The sequence below is a fragment of the Diaporthe citri genome (genome assembly GCF_014595645.1).
Source record: "Diaporthe citri strain NFHF-8-4 chromosome Unknown scaffold_12, whole genome shotgun sequence".
Lineage (NCBI taxonomy): Eukaryota > Fungi > Ascomycota > Sordariomycetes > Diaporthales > Diaporthaceae > Diaporthe > Diaporthe citri.
In genome coordinates this window covers 1566901-1591463 of record NW_025064857.1, presented here as the reverse complement: position 1 = coordinate 1591463, position 24563 = coordinate 1566901, and the positions used below count along the sequence as shown (strand labels likewise).

The following is a 24563-nucleotide window of genomic DNA, read 5'->3' as shown; positions in this document are numbered from 1 at the left end:
CGACCTTGGCAATACCACGCGCATCCGTTTTGGCAACCACAGCGACAATCATTGGCAACACTGGGTCCGCAGCCTTATGCGTAGACTAGCTAGCAACATCTTTGCAGTGAGAAAAGATGCATGTCCAAGGATGGCTAGCTTGCTGTCACGTCCGTCTTATGTGCATGAGCTGTTACACAGAGAGAGGGGTTTAAATGCAGACACGCCACTTCGAACGCAAATCCGCTTCCATCTTTTGCACTCCTTTCGCTTTCAGCACGTCTCTACACTAACAAGAGTGTTCGGACCGAGCCCAGGGGCAGCTCAATTTTCCATTAAGATCCTCGCGAAACGATCCGACGACACGTTCTGGAATTTATAGCACTCAAGGCCTCGTCGCTAAAATCTATGTTTATCATCCTTAGCTCGTCATGCGACTGATCGACACCCGGACACTTGAGCTCTCGGAGTTCTTCGGGGACAAGATATACAAGGAATATGCCATCCTCTCACATACATGGGAGGATGAAGAAGTCACATTCCAGGACTGGAAAGACCTGAGCGTTGCCAAGAAGAAGAAAGGCTTCTTCAAAATCGACATGGCATGCGAACAAGCCCAGAAGCATGATCTGGACTACCTGCGGGTCGACACGAATTGCATTGATAAAACCAGCTCTGCAGAACTGAGCGAGGCAATCAACTCTATGTTCAGCTGGTACCAAGAGGCCACTATCTGCTACGCCTATCTGAGCGACGTCAGACCAATGCCTCCAGAATGGGACGAGATGACAGAGAACTACGTCCAACATTTCTGTCAAAGCAAGTGTTTTACTCGCGGCTGGACGCTCCAAGAATTATTAGCGCCCGTGAAGTTGACCTTCTATTCTCGAGATTGGTCCAAGATAGCCTCGCGCCCAACAATGGCCGGGGTTATCTCTGAGACGGCTAAAACCGAACCAAAATACCTTTTCAACAGCTCCCTACTAAGATGGGCCAGTGTGGCAGAAAAGATGTCATGGGTATCTCGTAGGGTCACTACAAGGATCGAAGATATGGCATATTGCATGTTGGGCATCTTTAATATCAACATGCCATTATTATATGGCGAAGGCTCAAAATCATTCACCAGATTGCAGGAGGAGATTATTCGAACCTCAACCTACCATACTATCTTCTGTTGGACCTGGATCGACCTGGTACCTCCAGGATGGCACAGCATACTCGCGCCATGTCCACAAGCGTTCCGGAACTCTGGAAAGTTTATCAGTGTTGATGATCACATTGTCAGCAAGCCCACATTCAAGATGACCAACGCTGGTCTTTCGATTACTCTTCCGATCGTTCAAGCTTGGTCTTACTACCTGGGGTAATTCAATGCCAGGATTCGCCGCACGGAGTTTGTTGCTCGCCTTGCCTGCGTGCCCATTGAGGGGCATCTGAATACGGATGCATCAACGAGACGAGCAGGGGTGATGAAAAGGATCCCGTTCCCTCCAGGCCCGGTCTCTGTATATGCTCCGTGGGTTTTGTGCCAGTCGCGTTTGTACATACGGTCTAACCCAGATCCCAACGAGAGCTGCGGCCAGGCGCCGCTCTTCGATTCTCCTCGCGCACCCTTATATTCCTTCTTGCTTGCCTTCGACAACGTTGAGAAACTACTTGACGACGACACCCTGTCCTCAGGAATCATTCGGTCAAACCATTTTAATGGGATCTGCCTTATGGAATCAGCGAGGGGTTTTATTGGGACCAAGGTTTACCCGCGGGAGGCTTTCGACCCCACCAAGAGTTGTATTACGCTGAGCCTCACGCCTTTGTACTCAGGAGCCTTGATTAGACTTGGGACGAACGCGAAATCCCGCGTCTTGTTCATCGGGGTAGTGGCTCGCGCAAACCAGCCATATCGGTTTTGCGGAATAGTCCCTAAGTTCATTGTGAAGGCAACTCGCAGTGAACCTGAACTCCTCAGTAGAGTCATAGATGCTGCGCGAGAGAAAAGAGAAAATTGCGACGTCAGCTGGGGATACGGAATCGGACTTACCATGGGTGAGGCAGTCTCTACTTACCCTGGAATGATCAGTGTAGTCTATATCACTTGTGAACGGGGGCATGTCAGAGTAGCAGGCGGGTTTGAAATAGCTCCTTGCAGATTATTTCGTTCAGAAGACTATTAGTGAACTGGATGCTTGGGCACATATCAATAAGGTGGGAATATGGATACATGACAGCAGACACTCCCCCTACTATTGACACCACATGATATTACGGGTCTTGTTGGTTCTGAGGAACCAAGTTGGGGAGCTTTTTTGCAAAGTGAAGAGGACAAGGAATATTTCCCTGACAAGAAAGAGGAGATGGGCCCCTGCATGCCTAACAGCCCCGAAATGTAAGAGCTCATATCAATTGATTTAGTGGCTGTCTGCAAGACCCGGGTTGATTCCCAATGGCCGAATGGGTACCGCTATATGGCCCCCTCAGATAGCAGACGATATATATGCCGTCCTGTGGATCGAGTGGAGCTACGGAATGGCATACCGCATTAGCAGCGCGGGATGATAATGGTGATGAATGGAAGCTTCAGAGTCTAGATTTGGAGCCTGTGTCTCTAATGCTTGGGTGAAAGGCCCTACAGGTCGGACTGCGATGTGTATGCTGGTATATAGGGTAAATATGCTCTATTCAACCACGCCCTCATCACCACCGATTGAGTCATATGGGTACTGGATCCATCAAGTTCTAACAGCCATCAGTCATATCTTCTGTTGAACGTAGTCTCAGACAGAAATACCTCCACAAACCATCGGTGGAATATCAAAGAAGAGTTTCAAACTCAAGAAGCAGTGATGGCCAGGAACTGCAGCCGAATTTCAAGGCCGCATCTTCGGCCAATGATCTGTAATAGCTGTGTCTTGTGATGTATAGTATCGATATCCACCTCAGTGAACCAACGTACATTATGAGAGTGGAGTACACGGCCTCAATCACCAGGTGGAGCCAGCCTCCGAAGTAACCCGATTGCCAGAGTTAGAATATGCAGACTCCATAATGAGCCATGTTGGGAGCATATCAAGCTAAATGAGGCTGTGCTTTAACTCCACAAGTGATGGACAGGAGTGATTGGCGTCTCCTTATGTAGGGCATGAGATCTGTGACAGGGGCGGTAATATCTCGTTTGAGAGCCACTGCGGGTAGGCTATTTAGGCTATCGCCTCCCTCACTCAATTGTCTGGCTCACGTACGGATAAGCTTCAAGTTACATACTTTCCCGCAACATTCGTCGTAGTCATTTGCACCCTTTGATTTCACCTTCCTTCAAGATGGCAGACAATTCAGGTGCTGCTCACGCCGATTTGCTGTCTCTGGCAGTTGAGCCTCAGACCACTCGCTAATCTGCTTTTCCAGATGCAGACACGTCATTCCCTCGGGTCATCAGCAACGAATGGGGTCGTAGTAAAATAACACAAATCGACCCCGAGGTCATCATCAAGGAGGGCACGTCGGTATGGACAAACGAAGAGGCTGCCCTGAACCTTATCCATTCCACCCTACCACCGAACAGCGTCCCCGTACCCCACGCATTCCTCGGGACTTACAATTGCGGAGAGGACGGCGTCGTCACAAAGGGCTCAATCTGGATGGAACACATGCCTGGAAAAACTCTTCGAGATGCGTGGCCTTCCCTCGACGAGGAAGCCAAGGAGAAAGTCTGTCGTGATACGTGGGCCATGGTCGACAAACTCAGAGAAATACCTCGACCAGAGACGGATGACGGCGCTTTCTACCTCGCAGCCGATGGGACGTCAAAGATAATCCAAACACTTCTTGGCGACGAGCATGACAACCATCCCGCGATAAGGAACGATGAAGACCTACGTGCACGCATATGGGAGCGCTACGTGAACAACAACGGCCTGTCGTACCCTGAAGGAAAGGGGGTCTATGAGATGCTGCCGCGGTCTGATGTTTCAGTTTTCACACACGGAGACATCCACCCGCGCAACATTCTCGTGGAGCAAGACACCGAAGATTGTTCTGGAGTGCGTATTACAGGTCTTGTTGATTTTGAATCTGCAGGTTTCTACCCGGATTACTGGGAGTACAGCGAGATGATGGCTTGCGGCAGGAAAGATGCAGAGTGGATGGAGATGATGGACCGCACGAAGCCTAGAGAGTGGGATATCTCGGGAATCAGGAAAGTGAAGCGGGTTTTATTCTAAAGGCTAGGAATGTCAAGGATGTTCGTTCTGCTCCTGTATAACCTCTATACAATATATAGACTTCGTTTGAGTTGTGACCTAGCTATTTCTAGTCAGGGATGCAGTGATAGACATTTTGTTGTCAGCATGTAACATAGCTGGATAAATCTGCGCTGCGTAGTTGCTCGTCCTCTCCATTACATAGTCCCACGATATCTCCAAGCAATCGGGGGTCCGATTTGCTACATGAAGTGGAGGAGAAAGTGCGTGTATCGTATATGACTTTGAGTAGTCGCGCTCCCAGTCTTGTCTCCGCCTGGACTTGCTCCAGTTCCAATATGAAAATCCTTCATCAGCCATGTCTTCCAGGCTAACCTGCTCGTAATCCATGCCCACCGCTGGCTCTGCATGTATGCGGAATAGACGCGCATGTCTTTCGTCATCAAAGCCGTCGGGTATGAAGGCATGACGTTCAAGGATCAGGACTTCATTGGGGACAGCCATCAAGGCATTTGCCATCCTCGTGAGCTGCAGAACGCTGTGCTCGATCCACCACCCGCTGAAGACCTCGTGTTGGTCTCTGTCAAAGATGTCCATGAAGCGGCTTCCCTTGACAGACAGCATGACGCCGTTATTAACCTTCTCGCCAAATTCGTGGCCAAAGACATTCCTGAAGCCACTCTCGCGTAGTGGCTTCATGTCCCGGATGGGGACAACGTCGAAGTCCAGATAGATGCCGCCAAAATCTCTCAAAATGCCCGGCCTTACAAAATCTGATCTGTGCTCCATATGCTCGAGCTTGCCACCATACTTTGTATGTGTTGGAACCTCAATGTGACGGACCGCGACGCCGGGGATCTCAAACACCTTGTGCGTCCAGAAGCTGCTCTGATGATGCTGTGCAGTCGAGATGGCCGAAGGGCGTGCATTCGTGTGTATATATATCATATCTGGACTGAGATACAGATATGATGAATAAATGCTGACGAAATGTTTGAACTGAAACTCAAGAGCCCCTTCTGGGTCTTTAAGTGCCCAAACATAATGCACGATATTAGGTATGACCACAGCTGATCCGGCGCTCGTCGTGTCTTGGATTCGGGAGGCCCAATCAGGCAATGGCCGCCACAGATCCGTCCTTTGTAGACCAAGTCCTCCTGTGAGAGGTGCGAAAAACCGTATGCTATACAATGCCGCGATGAAAGTAATGGAGATGAGACCGAAACGAAGTATGCCTCTGGCACGAAACATGCTGGAAGTGCCCTTTAGACCTGAACCAGAACGAATGTTGAATCAAAAATGAGCGGAAGCTGGTTCTGGACGTGCTCTCGAGCCAACATTGGAGTTCGAGTCATTACATACGCCAAACCGTCCAGCAGACATTTTTCGATCGTCCCACCTGCTTTCTTTTAATGGACCCTTGAGAGTTCGAGTCAGGACCTGGACAGTTTCAAGGGGCCGCCAAGCGGACGGACCCAATGACACTGAAACAACGAGCACGATGTACTTTGCAAGTAAGTAATAGATCATTTTCCTGAGGGTGGCACATGGGAACAAACTCCCTATTCCACTGAGAAACGTGCAAGTGAAATTGCAAGACGCAAGTGTGCAAAATTATGAGCTAGTAATTTTACAGGTTAGAAGAAATAACGGATCTGCTTGTACATGTCGAAGATGTGCACGCGCTCAGACATGTTTTTCAATACAGTTGGACTTGATCATTGCTTTCACATATTTCAAACTTTGCGCCATTATATAAAGATTGATTCCTATCCGCCGAGAGTGATCCAAGGTTTTAATTTCACGGTGCCTGAAAGAGTTACCATCGTGATACTTGGTATAGAACGCAAAGGGAATACACAAGTACAATGATGTGCACTTTTTCAAAGCCAAGAAGCTCAGGAACCCAAGTAACACCTCTCGCAGTCTTCTTGGGGTAGCGAGCCCCAGTAAGGGGATCTTTGACCAGCAGCTCCTCTCTTTCCGGAACAGTCGGCGGGAAGACGGCGTAGAAGATGGGCGTGAGGCAAGCAAAGAACGAGAACAACCACGGCATCGGCATCCAGCCCAGATGGGTCAAAAGGTAAATCCCAAATTGAGCCCCGTGCTCGGGAAACTGGTGGTGTGCTCTTGCGATGACCGAGCTTACTGCGGTGGCGCAGAATGCGACGAAGAGCAGGTGAAACATCGCGCCGTCTTTGATCAGGATCGAGCGTAGCCGGCTCTGCAATGACGCCCGCTTCTTGGCATTTCGTTCGTGCAGATGGTTTGGGATGGATCCGGTTGGCACGAAAGTCAGCAGCTGGCCCCCAAGCCAGGTTGGGAACACAAAGGTCTTCAGCTGTGTGATGGTATGATCTGCCGCGGGTGTTTAGTCAGTCGACAAGGTAGACATTGCGTCGCTCTCCGTTGCGAAAGTGGCACTTACAAGGCGCGATCCAGATCTCATTGCACTGTTCCATCATGTGGGCCCTATAACCAGTCTTCAAGGACATATGGCACTTGAGAGCGAAGGTGCTGATGAAGGATAGTGCTGAGGCTTGCGTGAGGGCTTTAAGATCGTTGTTCGTTGCGTAGACGACCCATGGCGTTCCGGCGAGCATGAAAAGGGGAGCAGTGAACAGGCCGAGAGTCATGAGTGGTAGTGTCAAGGCCCTCAAAGGATAGTAAAACCACCAGAGTCGCTGCTTCCAGCTCAATCCTTTCACATTCTTGCCCCAAAGGCCAAATCTTTTGTCCATACCAATGATCAGACCACCAAGTTTCTACAGATGTCGTAGTCAGTGTCTTGAAACGTGACATCTTTCGCGTCGAGAGAGAATTGCGCAAGAATTTCGCAAGATACTCACCCATCTTCTGTGTTGCTTTAGATGACTGCCATATGTGTCGGGCACCAATCCAAATTGGAGAGACTGCGGAATGAAGGCAGTGCTCCAGCCGTTATTGGAGATGCCAGTGGACATAAAAGCATCCTCCCCGATCGTTTGCATTGGGACTCCTCCGAGTTCATCGATAGCGCAACGTCTGGCAACCCATCCGGAGCCGGTACACCAAGCATCGTTGATTCTATCTCTCGAGAATTCCTCCCATTTGTTGTGCACTGTCTGAGATTGCAGCAGCCAATCGTTCACAGGGACGTTATAGAAAGTCTTCACATTGCTCGAGTCAGTTTCTGCGTCGATTGAGGCCCAGAAGACAAATCATTTTGTCCCGGCCAGTAATTGGGGGCAGGATGGGGTTTCTGCTTACTGCTGCCGGGCACGTCAGGCCCATCTTGGGATCGAGCAGAAGATGAGGCATCTGAGCTCGCAACATGTTTCTCATCGGGATCATATCCGCATCAAGTCCCGACACATACTCAGCAGGCCCTCCCGGCAGTGAACTTGTGAATCTCAAGGCGTGGTTGAGGTTTCCAGCCTTGTGACGGTCATCTTCACCCTTGACGCGTGCGGTGTAGAATAACAGTGCCTCTGGCTTCGATCTAGCCAGCTCAGTGACGCCGCTCTGGAGCTCCTTGCTTGCTCCGTCGTCTGCCACAATGACTCTGAATCGCGAGGTAGGATAGTCGATGTTGATGGCAGCCCGAATTGTGTCAAGGCAAACGTCGACAGGCTCGTTGCAGGCAGTGATTATAATGTCCACCGTCGGGACAAGGTGGCCTCGAAGCTTTAGATGTGGACGCCGCGGCATAGGGGTCAATATTGAAATCGTGTCCAGGACAGCCTTGAAGGTTGTCGGCACTACACAAATTCTAATTGTTAGGAGCCTTTACGAAGGAAGGATCTTTTTGCTTAGGTGCGGGTAAACTTACTGTTCACGATAAAGTCGATGACAGCGAATAAGAGACGCGTGTTCATATTCATTCCGAGGGATTGTAACATCAACAGCTGCGCGAACTGAAGCTTCCAATACCTGTAACCCGTAAACACAGCAGCGGCGGCGGTGATAGGTTGGAACATGATCAAACGTCTGACCAATTCCGAGCAGTACATTTCATCCTCCTTGTCTTCCTCAACTTGGACAATCTGGAAATGATTGACATCAGAGTACTTGGGGCTCTTGGTAAAACCCTTTCTTTGTCTTGGTGGATGTATCGGGGGCGACATTTTGCTTGTCCACGGGACCAAGACAGTCCACTCGTTTAATGTATGGGTGACTGCTTCAATCTGATCACTCCGGACGGCAAGAAATAGACAGCTGTATGAAGTAGCAAGATTGTCAGAGCCGAAGCGTAGCTGCGGTCTAGAATTTATACGCCTAACATTATGAAATTTGTCCTAGACTAATTGTGCATCGGGGGTGCAACTGTGGTTGATTTGCACAACTGAAACGGCAGACAGTGATGTGTCGGATGCTCATCCCACTTAGCAAAAGGTCCTTGGCTGATCCACACAAGCACTTCATCAAGTAGCGCGTGTCCTAAGTCAAGCGCACGGAATACGAGCGAGCATATTGGCAAGGGGTTCGATGCTAGGAGGGTGGATTCGTGTACTCCAAGCTGATGACGCCGTACTACTCCATGCCCAACCCGCGGCATAGCAACCTCTGAAACCGCAGAGGGCGATTTCTTTTATTTCGTTTTGAGATCTAATTCAAACGGCATATCAATGGATATCCGATTGAATATATTGATGATGTCTATAAGCGATGAACCTTTTTGTACAAAGGATGCGCCATATGGGTGGGCTCGGTGGAAAATAGGTAAGGTGACTTGGATGAATTCGCATTGTGGGGGCGGCTCTTAAACATGTTTGGCTTCCTGTGAGTCTCCTCTGTGGGTAAGGGGGCCAAAACAATTCCTCCCCAGGACCGACGTCTGAAACATTCATCAAAGCTCAGTATTTCTCTTCCGTAGTGTATTCCTCCGGTCAGATGAATCCAGCGAGATGTAACACTAGGGTAAGGTTCCTGAATCGCCCGCCCCGTTTATATTGTACGTGCCACACCGGAAAGCACCGTACGGAATGCCAATGCGGCATCGATGAACACGCGGCTACAGAAGCGTCGAGTCATTCACCCCAGGAGTGATCCGAGCACGTCTCAGGTGCTCGTGGCCATGACGCCCAGCCCTACGACCAAGCATCAAACCTAATCTCCCTCATCGATTCTCCGACAACATGATTTTGAGACCTGTTCATGCTTTTGGCGTGAGTCGGCTCCTGAGCCGGGACTTGCATTTAACTTTGTGGTAAACACAACCGCACGTGTCAACCCGTCATTATCTCATTGAAGCAGCCCGAATTCATTCATCAGGCTTATAGGACCCTTACTGAATATCAGAAGTCAATCACCTATTGATCAGCGTAGATCAGTTGCCGGTCAACCTCTTGGCTACATATGCTTTCGCGGAAAGCCGATCATCCGCCATTCCGAACGACAGGGTTTGTGTCTCGCGGCATGGCGTTGAGATTCCCTCTTCAATTGTTATGCGCTGCATTCGCGGTGTGGTTCTTAGTCCTTAACTTCTGGAGCCATGATTCGATGTTCCCGGGTATCGAACATCGCACCACGAGTGGGATGAATGCACCAGCCACCAACTCAACCCTTGGTTTCCAGAAAATATATGCTATAAGCTTACCTCAACGAACCGATCGTCAGGACGCATTGACGTTGATGTCAGTACTTTCTGGTCTGGAAATTGATATTGCCCCGGGTGTCAGAGGCGAAGATGTCCTTGAGAAGACGGTTCCAAAGGTAGATTACCTGGTTGTAATTCCATGAATGCGCTTGATATGCCCATTATATCATGTACTGATTCAGCATCCCACCGAGTTAGATCCCCAAGTCGGATATGGGTGGGCCCGGCTTTGTTGGGAGCTGGCGCGCACATATGAATGTTATGAAGAGGTAAGCCAAAGTTTCATCTCTACATGCCCTGGTTGATGTTGCGTCGTAGCTAATTGAAGATTTCCAGGATTGTTGACGAGAAAATTGCGACCGCACTGATCCTCGAAGACGACGTTGATTGGGACGCCAACGTGAGACAACAGATGGCTCGGATTGTACAAGAGTTTCAACAAGATCAGTCAAGATTAACAGCAGATTGGGAGTGAGTTGCTACGATTTCTACCCAAGTCGGCCGTGAAAGTGAACCTACAGGGTGCTGAATTTGCTGAGTATAGTGTTCTATGGTTGGGCAACGTCGGAGAGAGGTAGGTTCGATGTTTCATAAGCAAAGCCCATTCGGTCCAAGTCTCCTTTGCATCTAATGTCAGGTTGGTGTGCAGATTCCCAAAAGACGACGAGCGGAAGATTGTATTCCAAGACCCAACTGTCCCGTCGCGCCAAGATCTCAGCCCGGGGTTCAATTCTGTCAAGGAGTTTCCAGAGCATTCTCGCGTCATTCACCCGAGCGACTTTCCGCTTTGCACCTATGCATATGCCGTGAGCTATGCCGGAGCTCAAAAAATCCTGTATGTCGCTCTGCTAAACACCGGAGTACAAAGTATCACGCAATTAAGTGACTCAAGTGACTCTGGCTGCTAACTGACTGGATTCGGTAGCTACCACGGTGGTCTAGATAGAGTCGTTAGTAATTTCGACACTGATCTGGCCAACAATTTGCTGGCTCTATATGAACTGCATTAGTATCACACCACCCTTGTTCCACTTCGACAGGAATAAAGGTAGCTCATCCCTTGCTGAACGACCTCCCCATTAGTCCAAATTATTACTCGCATTTCCTAAACTTTACGGTATCTAACCAAAACATGCGTTGAATTCTAGGAATGGAAAGAGACTCAGATACCGATCAAGCTTTTGTCAAACACAATCAGGACGAACAGGACCCTAACTCATACAAGGTGTGTTGTCTGTCCAGATTGCGAATGTTGTATGCGATTCTAATGCTGGCATGCCGAGAAGAACATTGAGACATCGGTTCGACTCCTGATGAGAGAAAAGTTTGGAAAGCAGCCTCGAGAAGGAAGGATTTGGCGAGACGTTAGTGAGTTCGGCCATTACTTTATAGAAGCCATGGACCTCCCGGGACAATGACCTTGATTGATTGAGGGAGGTCAAATCACTGTCTACCGCTCAGACAGCATCACTATCTGCCAATAAAGTTAAACAAATCAACAATTGCTACGGCGCTTATAAGAGCAAATCACCAAGGAATTCATTCACCCGCGCTACGTGACCGGCCATTCCGCACAAGAGACAGCCAAGCAGAGCGTGAAGCATGCAGATATCGCCCAATCGGGTAGTGCGTTCCCGGTGGTCGGAATACCCGGGTTGGCTCTGCGAAGACGTGGGGATAACAAAAAAGAGAGCCCTGTGGAAATCGGCGATTGCAAAAGAGCCGAGAGCCAGAATGGGGCATGAGGGGTTCAGCGCATAAAGTTCGCCTGGTCAACCTCGGCCACCAGGTTCAGGTCGTCAAAACCAGCCAATCGGGTTGGTGCAAGCCGATTGACCAGAAGAACTGTGCCTGCACAGAATGATTAATGTTGAACGAATTGTCTTTAAAGGGGTCGATACCATAGATCCCCTGTGCCATCATTGAGTTGACCACAACCGGCTTTCACAATGGTTTCACTCCTTGAACAATTTCTCCCGAGCCTGAGCAAAGCTCTGCCAGCAGTCGGCGTCTGCCTTGTCCTCGGGATCGTAGGCTATGTTGTGTACCAGGTGTATTTTCACCCACTGTCCCGTTTCCCTGGTCCATTCCTGGCATCAGTGACCGACCTCTGGCAAGTTCATCAATTCTTGACTCTCAAACAACCGTACAATTTGACAGAGCTGCACGCCAAGTATGGGCAATTTGTTCGGTACGGCCCCGATAAACTCAGCATCACGGCCGAGGACGCAGTCCCCTCCATCTATCAGAAAGGCGGGCGAATGATGCCGAAGACCGAATATTATGATGCGTTTGGAGCAGCTCATCCGAACGTATTTGGGATGAGAGATGAAGCAGTGCGTATAGTGGCCAGGTGCACGCGTTGGCATCAAGCTAATATGTGTATAGAAACATTCCATCCGCAGGCGTCACATGTCCCACAGCTTCTCCATCAGCTATGTCAAGGAGATGGAGCAATATCTTGACGAGAATATTGTGATTCTCAGAAACAAGATCGCAGCATATGCTGACCGAGGAGAAGCGTTCAATTTGAAAAAGCTCCTGCAGTTTTACGTAGTTGACGTCCTCGGAGAGTTGGCTTTCAGCCAGTCCTTTGGGGTCCAAGTCGCGGATGACGAGTCCCTGGTTCCGCCGGTGATCGAGCATAGTCTACTCGCTGCCGTTACTGGAGCATGGCCCACGATGACCTTTACCCTGAAGAAATGGCTACCAAAGGTTCCTCACAAGGGCCTACAAGCGCTTTTCAAAGGCAGGGCAGCATGTGCCTCCTTGGCTTCTCGCTGCGTCAAGAAGAGAATGGCAGCGCTGGAAGAGGAGAAATCCCAGGGCGCCGACGGGCAGAGGAAAGACATTCTTACCAATCTCATCCTCGCGAAAGACCCAGAGACTGGCGAGCTCCTCACTCAGACGGACCTAGAAACGGAGGCCTTCGGGTTCATGTGAGCCTATATCATTATCTGCTACTCCTTATTGTGCAACTCGTGATTAACTGACGGTGCATGGAAATAGTATCGCAGGGACACATACAACCAGTGCAACATCGACATTGTTATTCTGGAACCTGCTGCACAGCCCGGAGACCATGAGCAGATGCGTGGATGAGATTAGGAGCAAGCTTCCGGACTTGGGCTCAAACAAGGTGGCGTACTCAGTCACCGAAGTGGAAGCGTCATTGCCTTTCCTCCGGCAATGTGTAAGAGAGAATTTCCGCACTACACCGGTCTTCACTATGCCACTCCCTCGTAGAGTCACGGCACCTGAGGGGGTCATCATTGCCGGGGAGCACATTGAACAAGGGGTAGGTCACAATATTACTGTGTCCGATATGCTGGTCGGAACTAACGTACTACTCAGACCTCAGTCGCAGTCTGTAATCATGCCTTCCACCACGACCCAGAAGTCTGGGGCGCCGACCACAACGTATTCGACCCGGACCGATGGGAACATCCAGATAATGCGAAGCGAGCCAGGTATCTTATGCACTTTGGCCTTGGAGGGCGGCAATGCATCGGCAAGACCGTAGCCCAGACCAACATCTACAAGTTGGCGAGCACCCTGTTGCAAGAGTTTGATTTCTGTCTAGCCAACGGGGATGAGCAAGAGTCAGCTTCGCGTGGTGAATATCGAGGCGTTCTTCCGCCCCTCATTAGTGTCGGTATCAGTGACTTGGAGGGACCTCTGATGGTGAGAGCGAAGAGAAGGAGTGCGGCGTGAATTGAGCAGTCTAGCTTGATCTGGCCCCAATTATTTCCCTTTCTTTTCCGCAGTGAGAAATCATATATGTCAGGATCGACAGAGATGATGGTAGAACTCACTGGATATGAGAACATACCCCAGACACAGTCACATCACCGCCGAACGCCCTGATCCATCGTGTTGATCGCAAGCGTGTACGTCTGCACATGCGAGGTCCAGTCCGCGCCGTAGGAGCTCAAGATGGCCCGCATGTCAGCCGAGGAAGGCGACTTGCCGGCCCCAATCCTCCGGCGGACTGCATCCTGCATCTCCCTGACCTTTCCAATCATCTGCTGCTCGGCGTCCGTGGCTGGTCGGGGCGAGCGTTCCAGCCTGTTGTCGGGGTTCAGCCACTGGTGCCGGGTGTAGCTTGGAGAGCCGCGGGGCGGGTCGAGCAGGACGTCGAGGCGGGTTTCATCGTGGTCTTTGCCAATGCTGGTGCGCCAATCGGGGCCAAACAGAGTCTGCATGTTCTCCGGTGTGTCTTTGCCTGTTTAGACCAGGCTTCGGAGTGGTTTGCTGTACCTAGTCAGCTTCTTGACCTTGAATGGTCTGTGGTGGTCGAGTGGCTCACCCTATGCCCTCAGTCGCCGCAGGAGACGATGGGAAACTTAGGTACAGGGTCTTCATCAGCGCCTGTGCCTCAGGCGACGAGCGCGCAGTCGTGTTGAAGTATTTGTGTGCGTCCACCTTGGAGCTGGCGGCGCTGGTGGTGGAAGCAGAGCTGGCAGCGTTGGCTTTTGTGTTCGTGGGACGGTTCGCGAGACAAGCCGGCTTGTGCTTCTTCCAGTGCTTCCGCTGGCAATCCTGCGAGTGATACCACGCCCTGCCGCACGCAGAACACTTTTTCAGTGGTTCTGAGAAGCTCTCGCCACTCAACCCACAGCCATGGCATTTCGTAGTGTCTCCTGGAGTGACATCAGAGCCTCCGCCTGTGAGGGATGTCATGTTTCGGTAAAATCCAGACCATGCTTCCTCAAGGATGTTCTTGTCAACCTCGGAGCAAGTGCCTACCCGGCAAAGCTCATTGACAATACCACGCTGGCTGAGCAGCTCCTCAAGAGCCTTCGCCAGCTCGGGGTCCTCGGTCGCCCAGGTCCATGGAGCAAACGGCGGGGGATCGGTTGGCTGGTGGCTGAGGGGGGACTGGCTACCCTTGACAAAAGCGTCGAGCAGGAAGGGAAGCAGAGCCTGTGCTTTCTCTGAGACGCTCGACGAAGACAGGATCTGTCCAGGCCCGCCTTGAAGGAGGAAATCACTGCGGGGGTGAACGGCGACAACGAGATCGCCAGGCGGCTCCAGCGGCACGTGGCGCACGCCGAAGACCCAGTGGTTTGGCAGGCCACTGGGAGTCGTCCGCGGTCGAGCAAGGCGGTTGAACGAACGAACTATGCCATCCATTGTGTATGCTGATAGATGTCAGTTGTTTTGTTCCACAGTCATTGGCGAGAGAGGCCGTTTGCAAATGCCGGTAATGTCTTGAGGTCAGTGCTTATGTTTTATAAGAAACGCCTGGGGGCGATAAGGTTGGGAGCGATAACGCCCCCTGTCAGGCAGTTGCTTAGCCTATACACTCATTTGCATTCCACACCGCCAAAACCACGCTAATGACGCCGCCACGTTGTTATATTGTTAGCGGGGGCAGGGAAATACGTGAGAAATGGTATCGCGCTGGATTCCAGCTGGCTATAAAAAGCTAGCTTTTTCGCTTGTTTTAAATATTTTTTTAAGAAATCAACTCTTTTCTTTTTTTATATATTTCATGCTTTAATTAAGCTTTTCATATTTTTAAGAATTTTTAAATATTTATCTTTTTTTTAACCTTTTATTTTTATTTTCCCTTTTTATTATATTAAAGCTCCTTCTTAAGTTATTCTTAAGAGAATTTAGCAAAACTTATTTTTTATTTATTTAAATAGCTTATTTTTATTAATAATTTAACTTAAGCTAAGATTTTAATTTTATATATTTTTAATTAATAATAAAAAGAATAAAAAGTTAATTATAAATTAATTATTTATTAATTTTTTTTTTATTTTTATATTAAATATTATTAAATTATTTTATATTTTAATTTAAAGTTTTAATTAAAGCTTATATTTATTTTTATTTTATTATAAAAACAATTAAATATAATTAAATTTATAATAATATTATAAATATTTTAAAATTATTTTTTAATTTTAAAATATCTTTTATATTTTTAATATTTAAATAAAATATTACTTTAATTTAATATTTATAAATTATTAAGCTTTAAATTTATTTTAAGTTTTTTATTAAATATTATATTTAAATATAATAATAATATAAACTTAAAATTAAAATAATAAATTTAAACTTTATAAATATTATTTAAAATTAATTAAAAATATTTTAAGTTTTTAATTAATATTTATTATTATTATTATAATTTTAAATTTAAAATAAAAAAAGTTATTATATAAAATTAAAATATTTATTTTATTTATTTATAAGTTTAATAAATAATATTATATTATATATTTTTATATTAATTAAATTATATAAAAGGCTTAAATTTAAAATATAATGTTATTTAAGCTTTAATTAAATTTAAATTTAATTTATTAAGAATTTAATATAATATTAATAAATAAAGTATTAAATATAAATTTAAAAATTTTTATTATTATAATTTTATAATATTTATTTTTTAATAAAAGATTTTTTTATTAAGTTTATTTTATTTATTATATTTATTAATACTTTTATTTTTTAAACTTTAATTTAAGTATTTTATAATAATATTAAAAATAAATTTCTTAAAAATAATTATTTTAATTAAAAATATTATTATTTTTAAGTTTCTTTATTTTATTATTATTTTAATAAAACTTATTATAATATATATATTATACTTTTAAGCTTAAAACTTTTTTAAACTTATTTTTATTTTAAAAATATTTTTAAACTTTAAAAATTAATTTTTTTTTTACTTAAAGCTAAAAAAAAAATCTTAAGAAATTTATTAAAAAAAAAAACTTAATTTTATTTATTATTAATTAAAATATTAATCTTGCTTTAATTAAATCTTATAGTTTATTATTAATAATAAATTAAAAACTTAAATTAATATTTTAAAAGTTTTATTTTTTATTAATATAATAATTTTATTATAAATAATTTTATTTATAATTTAACGTAAAGCACCAACAAGCAAGACACCCCACCAAGCAAGACACTTTTCCACAAACCGCTTTAATTTAACTTCCTAACGCGTTTTCTCGCGCCATATCTTACAATAAATAAAATAAAAAAAAGCAATATCTAGTTTACCATCCAAGCTATTAAATCCAACTTAAAATTAAGCATTTAATGCATAGCTAAGAAATACCATATCCCTTACTTAACACTTGTTTATAAAATAGCTAAGCAAACCGCATAATGCAATACCCACCCTAATAACAAAAGATTAATAAAAATAAAAAAGGAGGTACTTATTTAATATATACTTAATTAAGATTCGCAAGGATATTCACTTATCCTTAAGAATATAGAAGATATAGCGAATTCCTTGCTTTGCAATTATAGCGGCAACGCTATTAAGATTAACTAAGTAAAAAGACTTATCCTATTAAAATTATATTTTAAAATATGCATTAATTATATATATAATTACCAAAGGGCCTTATGCAAAGATCCTAATATAATAAATGCATAATTTAACCTTATATTTAATATATATAATAAATATAAGATTTAAGATTATAATATATATAACTTTAATAAGTTAAGCTTTATAATAAGTATTAAATTACCTAAAATAATAATTATACGTTTTAATTAACAAGGATAAGCAAAATAAATATAGCTTAGGAATTAATAATAAGCAATAGCTATTAAATTAATTAATAAGGATAGGTAATGTAAACCGCTATTCCTAATTATTAAGGCTAAGATATACCTTGCAAGCTAATATACCAAGGGCAGCCTTTTAAATAACTAAGTTATTAATATAAGTTTAAATAAATAAATAATTAATGCTATTGCTATAAAATGGATTTAGCACTTTAAAAAACATATTACATTATGAAAAAAGGGTATTTATTAGCTATTGCTTCTTAATAAGCATAAAAGCTACCATTTTATAAATTTTAAGCGATATTATAAGTTAAAGAATATTATTACTCTTTATATACCTCCTTATTTATCTTATTTACTTTAACTATTAAATATTAAGTATTTTAATCCGCTAAAGAAGGCATATAATAAGGAAATTAATTAATTTAGCAAGGCTTAAATTATATATATTAATAAAACTAAGTTCTTTCTTACCTTTTACATTATATATAATAAGGTTTTTAAGCTAAGAATTATTAAAGAAGCTTTTAAAGGTATAGGTTTAATCTTATTTAATTAAAAAGCTATACTTTCCAAGCTAAATATTAAGATTTAAATATTAATAATATAGCTAAGCTCCCTAATACTACCTGCACCTTAAGTTTTTTAAATGCCATATAACTTAATATAAGTAGTTTCTTAATTAACTTTAATTAAAGAATGAATCTCTCGTTATTAAGGAAGCTTCCTAATATTAATTTTAGTTATTATTAATTAATTAGCAAAGGGTATATAATTATTAATCCATATAATTATACTTTTAACTTAAGAAACCAACAATCTTTAAGCTATAAATGCAGCACTTTCTAAGCATTATAAGGCCAAAAGAATATATATATAGAATGGAGGAGCACTTACTACATAAGAAGTAAGGGAGATAATAAATAAAAAGGAAAAGAAGAAGCGGCTAGCTAATAAAATTAATAGTAGTGTTAATAAAGCAATCTGCGGCAAACTAATAAAAAGATAATATAATAACTACAGCAAGACTAGGCATAATGCATAAACCTATAAGAAAGATATAAAATCATTTGCAAATTTTAATTTTAATTAAATTTAATTAATTTTTTTTATTATAATGCTATAATTTAGGTTATTATGGTTTTAGTGCTGAAAAGTATCTCGCTTGGTGAGGTATCCTGCTTATTAGTGCTTTACGTTATAATTTAAATATTTTAAAATTTAATAAAATTAATAATATTAAGATTTTAAATAATTTTAAAATTATTACTTATTAATTTTTTTATTTAAATAATTAAATCTTAAAATTACTTAAGTAATATTATATTATTTTAAACTTAATAAAAATAATTAAAAGTATTATTATTAAATAATATATTTAAAAAAATTAAAAAGAAAAGCTTTTTATTTTTTATAAATTTAATAATTAAATTTATTATATAAACTTAATTATAATTATTAAAAGTATTATTTATAATAACTTTTATAATAACTTAAAAATATAAAAAGAAAATTATAAAATATAATTAAAAACTTAATAATATAAATAATATTTCTTTTTTTATAACTTAACTTTTTTATAAAATACTTTTATTATATTTAAAAAAATAATTAATAAAAAAAAGAATTATTTATAAGTTAATAAAGAATATTTTTAATTAAATTTTAAATATACTTTATTAAAAGTTATTAATTAAAAATTTAAATATTTTAAGTAAAATAATTATTTATTTATATAAAATAATTTTAATTAAAATTTATTTAATTTAAAAAAAAATTCTTTTAAAAAAGCTAAAATAATTTTAATTTTTTAAATTATCTTTAAAATAAAAATTTATAAATTTAATAATCTTTATTTAAATTTAATTATATTAATATTATTAAAAAATATAATTAAAATTTATAAAATATAAATAAGTTTATTAAAAGGTTTATAAAGTTAAAGCTTAATTTAATTAAATTTAAAAATAAATTTAAGTTATTTTAATAAAATATTAAAGCTTTTTTTTATAATAAATAATAAAGTAATTTTAAAATAATTAAATTAAAAATTATAAATTTTATTTAATAATTTTTAATAAAACTTAATTAAAGTAATCTTAATAATAATAAAGTATAAATTATAATTTTAATATTTTTTTTAAAAAAAAATAAGTTACTTAAAATTTATTATAATTATACTTTTTAAGATTATAATATATATTAATATAATAAGCTTAAATAACTTTTTTTAAATAACTTATTAATAACTTTTAAGTTAAAAAAGTTATTAATATTCCTTAATTTATTTAAAAATATTTAAGCTAGTTTTTTAAAATATTTAAATTTTATTTATATTTAATTATATTATAATTAAAATAATTATAATTTAAAAAAATATATTTATAATTAATTAAAGTTTTTATTTAAAAAAAAGATTTAATTTATTTTATATAATTAAATATTATAAACTTATTAAAATAAATTTTTTATTTAAAAAAAAGGCTTTATTAAGTATTTTAAAAGTAATTTAAAAATTTAATAATTAAAAGAACATTAATTTAATTTTAATACTTATAAATTTTATAAAATATATAATTTATATTAAAAAAAATTATAATTTTAAGTAATAATAAGCTTTTTTAAATAAATATTATTATAATTAAAAAAAATATATAATTAAAAATATTAAAAATTAAAATAAAGTTATAAGGATTATAAAAATTAATTAAATTTAATTTAAAAATTTTAAAGAAATAAAAAATAATTAATTTTAAATTATTAATAATAAGTTATAATTAAAAAATAAAAAAAATAAGAAAAAAGAAAAACTTATTTATTAATTAAAATTAAACTTAAAAGAAAAATATTAAGTTTTTTATAATAAAAATAAGCTTAATTAATATAATAAACTTAAAATTAAAAAAATATACTTAATAATTCTTATTATTTAAAAAAAATAACTTAAATAATTTTAATTATAATTATTAAAATAAATATTATAAATATTTTAATACTTAATAATATTAATTTAATTTTAATTAAATATTTATTAATAATATAATTTAAGATATATATTTTATTAAAAATATCTTTTAAATTAATATATTTTAAGGATTATATTAAAAATTTATTTTTTAAAGTTAATATAATTATATTTTTAATAAATAATATTAAGATTAATATTTTAATTAATTTATTATAAATTATTTAATATTAAATTAACTTTATTATTATATTTATTATAAATATAATAAATTAAGAATATTTTAATTTAACTTATTTAATAACTTATATAAAGATAAATAATTATTTTTTATAATTTACTTTTTTAAATATTAAAGTTAAAATAAATTTTTTATCTTTATTATATTATAAATATAATAAATTATTATATATTTTACTTAATAATATAAACTTAATAATATATAATAAGGATTTTTTATTTTTAATTAAAGTTATAAAAAAATAAATTTATATTAATTTAAATAAAATTAAAGTTATATTTTTTATTATTAATAATAAAGTTTTTAATACTTTATATTTTATTTTTTTAAAAATACTTTTATTTTTAAATATAAATTTAATATTTAAATAATTTAAGAAATATGTTTATATTTATTTTATTTTTAATAATATTAAGATAATATATAATTTAAGATAAAGAAATTAAAAGCTTTTTAAAATAACTTTATTTAAAAAAGCTTAAGTTTTTTAAAAATATTTATTAATTTTTAAAAGCATTTTTTTATTTTCTTTAAACTTTAATTAAAGCTTAATATTAATTAATATTGTTAGATTTAATATACAGTAAATGTATTGTGTTGGATGGTCCTATAGTGAATTCACGGTAAATTTATGGTGAATTTACTAGGGAGTGGCAATTTACCGTAAATTTATAGATAGAATTATAATAAATGCCTTAGGCATTAATATTCACGGGTTAAAACCAGCCCCTTTGCTAGCTAGCCTTAAAATAAAGAGCAAGAAGTAATAATTATGTTAATTATTAAATTTAATTATATATATAAGGATCTCATTATAATAATGATATAAAATTTAATAATTAAGAGTTTTATTGCTTTACGTTATAATAAAATAATTAAAGAAATTAATTATAAAACTTAAAATGCCTTTTTAATAAAGTTAAAGAAATAGCATAATTAAGATTATAAATTTAACCTTTAAGTTAAGATTTATAGATTTAAATATTATATTTATAATTAATTTAAACTTCTTTTAAAATTACAAAGATTTAATATTTATTTATAAAAGTATATTAAGATAATTATAACTATATAAGGTATTATTTTTTAAATAATTAGCGGATTTAAAGTTAAATTAAATAATATTAAAATCCTTTAAAAGAAATAATAAGGCTAATAATAGCTATTTAAGCTTATTAAAGCTAATCTTAAGATTTATAATTTTAATTTTTAAGAATATAAATTAAAAAAACTAAAGTATATTAAGGAATAAATCGCCATTTAAAAACTATATAAATAAGTATTTTAAATAATTACTTTAAATTATAAGTTAAATTACTGCCTATTTAAAATTTCGTTTTAGCAATAATACTTAAATTTATAATAAAAATATGGATTATTATAAATAGATAATTAGTTATAAATAAAGGCTTTATATAAGAGCGCTTTAAAATTATTAAGGAATTTAAAGGAAACCTTAATTTAAATTAATAAGTAGGAGATTATTATATTTAAAGCTATTTAATAAGAGATTATAAAAGCAAGATAAATAATTATATAAGTTTTTAATTTATTATAAGCTATATAAAGCATTATGCTAATATAAATAATTATATTTTAATAAATAAAAGAATGAAAAGTAATAAATAAGAACCTTAAATTTTAAGAAGTTGAGAATCTTCTTTATAAGAAGTTGCAAGCTTTAAGCATATAATATAAACTTATAAAGATTATAAAAAAAGTATAAATAATTACTTATAATAGCTTAAAAGATTGTAATAATAAAAAAGATGCTTATATTATTAAGGAAATAAGCTTATATTAAAAAGGCTTAAATAAACTTGATTTACTATATGGCTTTTATAAAGATCTTAAGAAACGTAATTACTTTTAGCTAGAAAATCTTAATAATATATATAAGGCTTATAATAAAAGCTATGCTTTTATTAATTACTTTTATATATTCTTAAAAAAGGCATTTTCTAAATTTAAAAAGAATAAATAAATAAAAGAAAAGATTTATTATGCTTTTAAGAATAATGCTAATCTTTAATTATAAGTTTAAGCTATATAAAGCCTAAGATTTAAATTAAAATTCAAGACTTTAAGACTTATAAAAAAGGAGTTAATATAAGAAATTAAAGATTAATTGTTAAGATATTATATTATTAATATTAAGGCTAGGAAAGCTTTTATTATAAATATTATAAAAGAATACCCTTTAAAATACTTAATAATATTAAATCTTATAAGCATAATATTAATTATAAATATTAAAGAATAGCTAGGAAATTTATGATTAGCAACTTATAATAATTATATATGATTAAGGAATAAATAACTATTGGTTATAATATATGAAATAATGCTTATTTAAGCCGGAATTATAATAATCCATTTTAAAAATATCGCCCTATATTTATAACTTTTAATTACCTTAATCTTATTAAAATAATTATAGAAAAAGGGTATATTTTAAGATAATAAGTATAACTTAATTACTTTAAAATAATAAAATAAATTAATCCTTTATCCGCTTATAAATATTTATAATTAATATATTATTAAATATTAACTTAATATTATTTAAAGTTTCTTTAATATATAAAAAAAGAAATATATAATGTTTATTAAGAGGAAGTTAATTATAAGCAAAGCTATCCTTTAGCATAAATAATTAAGTTACTTAAGATTAAAAGCACTAAAATATTTAATAAATTATATCTTAAGAGATATAAATTTAAGGATTAATTATTATAAAAAGTAAAATATATACTTTTATCAAAATTATGCAATAAATTTATTAATTATTAAGGGAGATTTATAAATAAATAAGTAAAAAGATTACGCTAAAGTTTTATAATTATAAAAAAGGAATTTATAATTATAAATTATAACTTTTATTAATATATAAAGTTATTAAACTTATTTAAGATTATTAACTTATAAGTTAAAATAGCAATATGCTATATAATATAATTAAATCCTTTTATAAAATAATAAAAGTTTAATATAAAATAAAAATTAAAATTATTAAATATAATAAAAAATATTTAGCTATAAATAAGCCATAAAAGAGTTCCTTAAATTAAAAATATATTAAAGTTAAGCCCTTAATACTAAATATATAAGCTTAAAATAATAATATTAAGCGCTTAAAGAGTATAATTAAAGAAAAGATATAAGCAATATAAATAAGCTTAAAGCTCTTATATTCTTTATAATTAAAGATTAAATATATAATAATATATCTTAATAATTAAATATTATTATATAACTTAAATTAATAAGCATTATACTTTAAATTTTATAAAGTAATTATTAAATAAATAAGTATTTTATATTTAAACTTAAAATTAAATTAAATTTACTTATATATTTTTAATTACAAAGTATATATTATAATATTTAATACTTAATTAAAGAAAAAAAGATATTATTAATTAATGTTATAAGTATGAATTAAATATCTTATTAATTATTATTCTTTAAATATTTATTAAATATAAATTCCCTTTATTAAAAAGATTATTAATATAAGAAATATAATCTTTAATAAATATAAAATATTTAATAATAAATAAAAAAGCTTTAAAAATAAACTCCTTATTATAAATATTAAGTATCTTATAAAATAAATAAAAAAATATACTTTTCTTAAAAATAATAAAATATTAAACTTAAAAGAAGAAAATTTATTTAAAGATAGCTTTTTAAAAGAAACCTTAAAAAGTTAATTTAAAGTAAATTAAGAAAGTAATATTAATAAAAAGGTAAAGTTTTTAAAAAAAAATATAAAGAATATTTAAGAAAGGTGGTTTAGGGCGAATTAATAAAATAATGCTTATATAAATATAAAATTTAAACTACTTCCTATATCTTTGCAAACTCCTTTATTAGCGCTTTTAGCTTATATTATTTAAATATAGTTAAATAAAGAAATTCCATTAAATAATAAATTTATTATAAATATTGTTGGCGGGTGCAGGGAATTACGTAAGAAATGGTATCGCGCTGAATTCCGGCTGGCTATAAAAAGCTAGCTTTTACGCTTATTTTAAATATTCT

At 36.3% G+C, this 24563-nt stretch overlaps 4 protein-coding genes across 4 annotated transcripts; 2 read left to right on the top strand and 2 right to left on the bottom strand.

The window, feature by feature from the left end:
* Positions 1-410: 410 nt before the first annotated feature.
* On the top strand, positions 411-4196 carry INS49_004713 (uncharacterized protein; the record flags this gene model as incomplete). The annotated part of the gene is made up of 2 exons (XM_043165501.1): positions 411-804; positions 3382-4196. The coding sequence occupies 2 exons, from the start codon at positions 411-413 to the stop codon at positions 4194-4196; spliced, it is 1209 nt and encodes a 402-aa protein (XP_043018216.1).
* Positions 4197-4274: 78 nt separating this feature from the next.
* Positions 4275-8281, bottom strand: INS49_004712 (uncharacterized protein; the record flags this gene model as incomplete). Its single annotated transcript, XM_043165500.1, has 6 exons — positions 4275-5063; positions 6325-6533; positions 6604-6940; positions 7025-7324; positions 7425-7915; positions 7987-8281. The coding sequence occupies 6 exons, from the start codon at positions 8279-8281 to the stop codon at positions 4275-4277; spliced, it is 2421 nt and encodes an 806-aa protein (XP_043018215.1).
* Positions 8282-11702: 3421 nt separating this feature from the next.
* Positions 11703-13467, top strand: INS49_004711 (uncharacterized protein; the record flags this gene model as incomplete). The annotated part of the gene is made up of 4 exons (XM_043165499.1): positions 11703-12089; positions 12142-12692; positions 12763-13051; positions 13108-13467. The coding sequence occupies 4 exons, from the start codon at positions 11703-11705 to the stop codon at positions 13465-13467; spliced, it is 1587 nt and encodes a 528-aa protein (XP_043018214.1).
* A 134-nt stretch (positions 13468-13601) lies between these two features.
* INS49_004710 (uncharacterized protein) lies at positions 13602-14889 on the bottom strand (the record flags this gene model as incomplete). The annotated part of the gene is made up of 4 exons (XM_043165498.1): positions 13602-13923; positions 14063-14295; positions 14373-14420; positions 14503-14889. The coding sequence occupies 4 exons, from the start codon at positions 14887-14889 to the stop codon at positions 13602-13604; spliced, it is 990 nt and encodes a 329-aa protein (XP_043018213.1).
* Between the last annotated feature and the right edge of the window lie 9674 nt (positions 14890-24563).